The following is a 7799-nucleotide window of genomic DNA, read 5'->3' on the forward strand; positions in this document are numbered from 1 at the left end:
AGTGGGAATTCCTGTGTGATCAGATCCCTATGTGTGGCGCTCCCCTAACTACAGTCTGCAGGGCCTGCCTGTCCCTGCCCTGTGGGGGCAGTGAGCTGGCTGGATTTCTCCCCTGGCTGCTTTTGCTGTTACTTGTCTGGCTGCCATGAGGCTCTGCAAGAGTGCTATGTTACTCATTGCTGAGCCGCTTTGCCCAGGCTGCCCCTACCTGATCCTGTGACCTCTTTCATTCTGGTCAGTGTCTGATTTACCTGCGAGTTGAGCCAGAAACTCTAGAGGGGAGTCGAAGGGGAACGGTGCTGAGTTTGGAAATGATACCGCAGCCTATGTTACCAGCTGACTCAGGACATTCCACATGAATGTCGTAGAGGCCCCTCAGACACTGCCGGTCACAGATAAATGTGGTTAAGTCCTCACCATTAAGACCTCCTCTTCCTGCTTTTCCCATCTATTGAGAAGTGTCATGTAGGAATGGCTTGTCCATCCCTCCATTGGGACAGTAGTTTAAGCAAACCCTTTAGGTCAGCAGTTCGAACCCACCAGCTGCTCTATGGGAGAAAGATGAGGCAGTCTGCTTCTGTATGGATCGATAGCCCTGGAAACCCTCTTGCTCATATCTATTCTAGCCTATATTGTTGTTCCGGGTCAGAATAAATGGGAAGGCAGTGGTTTTTTGTTTTTTTTGTTTTCTTCTTGTGGTGTTTAGTCCTCAGCTCATAGGAACCCTGGTAGTCTAGTGGTTACACTTTGGGCTGTCATCCTCATGGTTGGCGGTTCAAAGCCACCAGCAGGTCCACAGGAGAAAGCCTGGGCTTTCTACCCCTGTAAAGAGTCTCTCAAACCCACATGGGGTCACTGGAGTCAGCACTGACTCGGTGACAGTAAGTTGTTTTAGTCCTCATAGGATGGCTCTCTGAAGTGTCACTTGTCATGTTCTCTAGTCTCTCCAGCACTGACTGAGGTTCATAATCATCATTTCCCCCGGAGTTGAAATTTGCGCTCTCATCAGTACTCTGTACTTTTTTCTCCCCCTTGTTCTTGTACACACCGCTGTAGAGTGAGAAGACCACTATTCTAAAAAGCCAAGAAAATATTTTCACACTAGCAGAAACATTCTTTGCTGGTTAGCAGGTGCAGGAGGGGAAGGGAGAGTAAATCACTAACTAAAGGGTAGATACATATAATAACGTGGAAGAACAAAAAAACAGTAACCCAAACACTGTGTCATTACATCTATGTGAACTCATAGTGACCCCGCAGGAACAATAGTAAAACTGATCCTTAGTGTTTCTGAGATTAAATGTCTTTATGGGAACTGCCAGCCTCATCTTTCTCCAGAAACTTGGGTGAAAGTGAAAGTTAAAAAAAAAAAAAGGCAGTAAAGCAGTAGCAGCAGCTATTCTGCAAAAAAAACAAAACAAAACACAAGTTTTAAATCATCATAGTAAACATTAAAAAAAAAACAAGGAATAAAGGCAGATAAGATCATTCCCCCTGCTTTACATAAAAATCCCCTTAACTCCTCTTTACTTACAGAATGACATCAGCTCTCTCTGGCCCAGCCTTCAGGCCTTCCCTCCAGCCTGGGTGCTATCCTGAGTGTGACCTTCCTTATCTTGTGTCTCAGCCTCGGTCATCTCGTTCCTCTCTCAGGCCCATCGAATTTGTATTTTTAAACTTGGTGAGAAGTGGGTGAATTCCGTTTTTATTCAGCCATTCCTTCACCTGACTCAGCGCATCTTTGGGAGTCCCCTCGATGTCCCCTCCCTCATCCCATGTCCACCCTGTGGCTTCCATGTGCTTCCTGCTTGCCTAACTCTCTGGATTCGTCCTTGGCTCAGTGCTGCCCCTTTTGGGTCTTAAATGACTGGTTATTCTAACTTGGAGCTAAATTTAGTTTTAGCTCTGAAGAGTAAGGCCCACCAGTCTCTTAGACCAGTCAGCCTGGTTGGTCTCTTTTCTGATTTGAGTTCTGTTCTACCTTTTTCTCCTATTCGATGATGATTTCAAAGCAATTGGTAGTGGCCTACTTTTTTCCCAACAGTTTTATTGGCACACAATTTACATATCATACAATTGAATAGTTCAATTTGCTCATTCAGCCTTATCAAGGGGAATTGTACAATCAGCAACACATCTATCTTAGAGCATTCTCACCCCCACCCCACCCCCTTGGCCTACTTATTTTCATGTGACTTCAAGTTTCATCATCTCTGGATAGAGAGAGGCCAGTGGTTGCACCTTAGATGGCTGTGTATGAGCTTTTAAGGCCCCGTGACTCGTACGCTATGGAACGTTGTCTTTATGGAATATATTATGTTTCAGTGCCATTGTATTTTTATTTTTTGTCTGTGTAGATTACATGGTGTTTATCCAGTGATATCTTGTTAGGTTGCTTAATTGATAATTATTTATTATTTCCATTTTATAACCAATGTACATATAGGATATACCTTTTGTACATATTTTAGAGTCTTAAGTGTAGTTATTGGGACAGAGGGCACACTCATTTTTAAGGATGATAGGAATTACCCTCCAGACTATACATCAGTTTACACACTTGGCAGTTAATTCACAAGATGTGTCCCTACACTTTAAAAAAAATTATCGATGTATAATTCGCATGCCATGCAATTCAATGGCATAAATATATTAAAGAATTTCTCATTTATCCCACAACCTATTTTAGAACATTTTCTTCTTTTTAATAGTTATTCTTGTTATTAGTTCCCCATAACCCTAAGAAACTTAATTTAGTTACTGTCTATAGATGCACCTATCCTGGATATCCTATAAATGGGTTTCTTTACATGATGTCATATAAAGAAACTCCTACCTCCCCCCAAAACAAACTCCAGAAACAGAATACAGAAAACTCTCCGTCCAAAGAAAGCAGAAAGTAATAAAAACTAGAACAAGTTAAACATAGGTCCAAAGGGAAAACTCTAACCTAACTTTATCTGCAGTGGGGAGCTCTGCTAAGGTAGTGGGTGATCCAGTGGGCTGTTAACCAGCGTCCGCAGTCGGACCACCAGGCACTCCATGGTAGAAAGATGAGCGTTTTCCTCCCATAAAGAGATACAGTCTTGGAAGCCCGTAGGGACAGTTCTTCTCTGTCCTGCAGAATCACTGTGAGCTGGAATGGGCTCAGTGGCGGTGAGTTTGGGGAGCTCTGGTGGGATAGTCGACCATGTGCTCAGCTGCCATCTGCACAGTCAGCCCTTAGGCCCTCCAGCCACTTCCTCAGAGATGCACAGCTGTGGAGACCCAAAAAGACAGCTGAATTCCACCACTCAGAGTTGCTACAAGGCAGACCCCACCTGATGGCAGTGATTTGAGTTTGATACCTGAAATAATCCTTTTCCAGTGCACTCAGTCTGAGGGCAAGGCTATTCACATCCTTGGTCAATGGTCTTAGGGAATTCAGTGGACGCTGAATCTGAGTGGGGACTCTGCAAATAGAGTTTGGCTTTCCACAGCATTCTGCAGACCGGGTGCTCAGAACTTAAGCTCTCATACAATTCTCTTCTCTAATTTTGGATTTTATTATTCACAACCCTTGTATCACAGGGGCTGGTGTGCTCCCTCTTTGCAGACTTAGCTGACACCCCACTTAGATGACTGCTTGTTTTAAGACAGGCTTTTACGATGCTGTTATTTCTGATAGCTGGGCACCATCTGATTTCTTCATCGCATTTTGCTATAACACCCTTATCTTCATGAGGGCAAGTAAGGAGCAGGCCAGACCATTTTAAATGTCACATTTTTTGTGGAATTTTCTGCTTTTCCCCCAGCACAGTGGACTTTTCTTTCCCTCTCTCTGTGTTCTTAAAACTCTTATCCCCACTTCTTAGTTACACCACCAAGCATCTTGATTCCATAATTAGCTGGTAAGTACCGTTTTTGTTGTTATTTAAACTTATATACGATAAAACTCAATCTTTTGGTGAGTTTTGACACATGCAGTGAATTATGTAACTACAAATTGGTCCTGGAAGAAGTACCAGAATGTGCCTTAGAGGCAAGGATGGTGAGGACTCCTCTCATGTGCTGTGGATATGTTTTCAGGAGAAAATAGTCCCTGAGTAAGGACATCGTGTTGGATAAAGCAGAGCAAAAGACAACCCTCAAGATGATGAATTGACACAGTGATTGCAAGAAGACTCAAACATACGAACATGCAAACATTTGTGTGCACATTTCTCTTTGGTAGACATTCTAAGAGTGAGATAGCTGGATATAAAACCCAACTCAAAGCCACTGCTCTCTACTTGATTCTGACTCATAGTGACCTTAGATAGAGTTTCTGAAGCTATAATCTTTGTAGGAGCACTTAATCTCACATTTCTTCCATGGAGTGGCTGGTGGATTTGGACTGCTGACTTTGTGGTTAGCAGTCCAACATGTAACCTGCTATGCTACTAGGACTTCTAAAAAATAAACCCACCTGAGGAAATAGATCTATGTGTGTATATTTATAGGTTTAGTATTAAGGTAGCAGATGGACATTGGGCCTCCAGTCAAGTACTCCCTCAATGCAAGAACACTCTGTTCTATTAAGCTGGCATTCTATGATGCTCATCTTCCTGACACAATTGCTGAAGACAAATGTGTGCATAAGCAAATGTGGTGAAGAAAGCTGATGGTGCCCAGCTATCAAAAGATAGTGTCTGGGGTCTTAAAGGCTTGAAGGTAAACAAGCGCCCATCTAGCTCAGAAGCAATGTCCACATGGAAGAAGCACACCAGATTGTGTGACCACAAGGTGTCGAAGGGATCAGGTATCAGACATCAAAGAACAAAAAAATCATATAATTGCGAATGAAGGGGAGTGTAGATTGGGGACCCAAAGCCCATCTGTAGGCAACTGGACATCCCCTTACAGAAGGGTTCCAGGGAGGAGATGAGCCAGTCAGGGTGCAGTATAGCAACGATGAAACATTAAACTTTCCTGTAGTTCTTAAATGCTTCCTCCCCTGCACTATCATGATCCCAATTCTACCTTACAAATCCGGCTAGACCAGAGGATGTACACTGGTACAGATAGGAACTGGAAACACAGGGAATACAGGACAGATGATCCCTTCAGGACCAGTGCTGAAAGTGGTGATACTGGGAGGATGAGGGGAAGGTAGGATAGAAAAGGGGAGCCAATTACAAGGATCTACATATAACCACCTCCTTGGGGGACGGACAACAGAAAAGTGGGTGAAGGGAGACGGACAGTGTAAGATATGACAAAATAATAATAAATTATCAAGGGTTCACAAGGGGGGGGAGGGGAAAATGAGCTGATACTAAGGGCTCGTGTAGAAAGCAAATGTTTTGAGAATGATGAGGGTAACGTACAAATGTGCTTGACACAATGATGCATGTATGGATTGTGATAGGAGTTGTACGAGCCCCCAATAAAATTATCTTTAAAATAAAAATAAACCCATCACTCTTAAGTCAGTTCTAACTCATATGGACCCTATATAGGGTTTCCAAGGCTTTAGGGGAGAATACAGCTTCATCTTTCTCTCGGAGCAACTGGTGGTTTTGAACCACTGACCTTGTAGTTAGCAATCCAATGACTACCCAATAGTGCTTAAAAAAAAATAAAATTTCTAAAGTAAACTACTGGCATTCCCTGGGTTACAAATACTCAACTACTTGCTCTTTGTTATATAAATTTGTTCTTACTTTGAAGTAATTGAACCTACAACTAGTTATAAAAATTCTTCAGTACAATCACCTTTCACTTGCTACATGTGCAGCTTGTAAATTGTTGGAAAGACTTTGGACCTTTCTTGAACTAACCACACCCACTGCCATCAAGTTGCTTCCAATTTATGACAGTCCTCAGCATCATCTTTCTGGAACTAAACTAAAGGAAGGCCCAATGAGAACCATGTGTACCTGTTCCAACTAATTTACAGATTACCAAACACACAGGAACAGACCTCCTCATTCATAGCCCAGAAACAGCCTGTTTCTGAACACTGCATTTTCCCTTAAATGTTTCTCCTTCCACGTTTTTAAAATTGTAAACTTGGTGGGTGGTGGTTTAGTCATTGTTTAAACGGTTGACAAAGTGGATGCCCTAAAATGTAATTCCCTTAAGGCAGTGGTTCTTAACCTGTGGGTCGTCACCCCTTTGGGTATGTGTGTGTCAAACGACCCTTTCACAGGGGTCACCTGATTTATAACAGTCGCAAAATGAGTGATGAAGTAGCAACGAAAATAATGTTATGGTTGGGGGTCACCACCACATGAGAACCAGTGCCTTAGTGTTTCCTAACTGTTGTCACTTACATAGCATGCTCCTCCTTATTGATGCTATTGCAGTTCACAACGTTCCCAGCAGGGGACACTCAGAGACCGCAGGAATTTGTGTATTTAAGGAAGGGACAAGTATGGAGCCCAATGAGCGTTTATTAGGACCCAGATCACCGATCTCCGTTTATCTGCATAGTAAACATCTCTTTGGTGGCTCTAGATGCAAAGCAAAAGATACGCCAAGCCTGGAAGTCCTGGGTGCTCTATGTGGTAGTTCGAAGGACCAAACTCGGGATGCAGACGGCTGCCTCAGAGCTCAGGCAGCGGAATGCCTTGCGGTGAGTGCCCTCAGTGACCTTACTGATCAGTACAGGCAGTGTCTTTATGCCATCAGGGAGCATAAATTCCTACTTTCAAATAATGCACAATGCCAAAATGAGTATGATCTCAATGGTGAGATGAGGTTTTTATGTAATCATAATGGACATTAAGTGTACTTACTGCGGTTTAGGCCCTGTGTTAATTTTACATATAGCTACGTTGATTTGATTTTAAGAGACCATGTTTAATCTTTGTCATAGATTATAGAACAAATATTGCTAATTAGATATGGACACTAAGGCTCAAGTGGTTTATTTAACATGCATGAGTTGCAATTGGCAAAACCGGGGGCTCAACTTCCATTTCAAAAACCAGATTCACTGCTATCCAGTCAATTCTGACTCATCTCAACCTCTGCTATAGGACAGAGTAGAATTGCCCCTGTTGGTTTCTGAAGCTGTAACTCTTTATGGGAATATGAAACCTCATCTTTATCCCGAGAAGCAGCTGGTGGTTTTGAACTGCCGACCTTACTTGCAGTTAGCAGTCCACTGTATCACCCACTAGGCCACCAGGGCTCCAGTCACCCACCCTCCATTGTGTTGATACAAAAGCCCATTGCCCTAGCTGGCCCTATCTTCATCTCACCGGCATTATACATATGTAAGTGAAATTTGAAAGCTAGATGTGTATAACCATGCTATGATTTATAATAGCGTTGTTTCTACTGTATTTTGTCTCTACTGGTCTTCTGAGTTCTTGAGTGGCAGTACATTCAAAACCACCCCTGCCAACAAGAACTGGCCTCTGTACATAGTATGAGAAGAGCAGAAACTTCGTAGCTGCACTGATTTAGGCTTTACTCCCAGTTCTAGCATGAATTGATAGGTTATTTGGCATTGTGGTTATGCGTTGGACTGCAAGGTCAGCAGTTCAAAACCACCAGCCTCTCTGCCGGAGAAAGACGGGGGTTTTCTACTCCCGTAAAGAGTGACAGTCTCAGAAACCCACAGGGACAGTTCTACCCTATCTTGTAGGGTCACCGTGACTTGGAATCAACCCGATGGCAGTGAGTTTGGTTTGTTTTGGTAATCTCACTTTCCTCATCGGTTAAATAGCACACCATTAAGTATATTTTACGTTTATCATGAAGGAATAAATAAAATACACCTGTAAAGTTTGTAATGTGACATAGAGAAGAACCTCAGAAATAGCATA

General features: G+C 42.8%; 1 protein-coding gene across 1 annotated transcript in view; it reads left to right on the forward strand.

The window, feature by feature from the left end:
- Positions 1-7799, forward strand: part of SFI1 (SFI1 centrin binding protein) — a 49038-nt gene that overhangs the window by 2501 nt on the left and 38738 nt on the right. Inside the window, exon 2 of the mRNA XM_045289561.1 lies at positions 6481-6598. Within this exon, the coding sequence (XP_045145496.1) occupies positions 6481-6598 (118 nt within the window). The remainder of the gene's footprint in view (positions 1-6480; positions 6599-7799) is intronic.

The sequence above is a fragment of the Echinops telfairi genome, unplaced genomic scaffold (genome assembly GCF_000313985.2).
Source record: "Echinops telfairi isolate 266 unplaced genomic scaffold, ASM31398v2 ScPeMD7_29;HRSCAF=101, whole genome shotgun sequence".
NCBI lineage: Eukaryota > Metazoa > Chordata > Mammalia > Afrosoricida > Tenrecidae > Echinops > Echinops telfairi.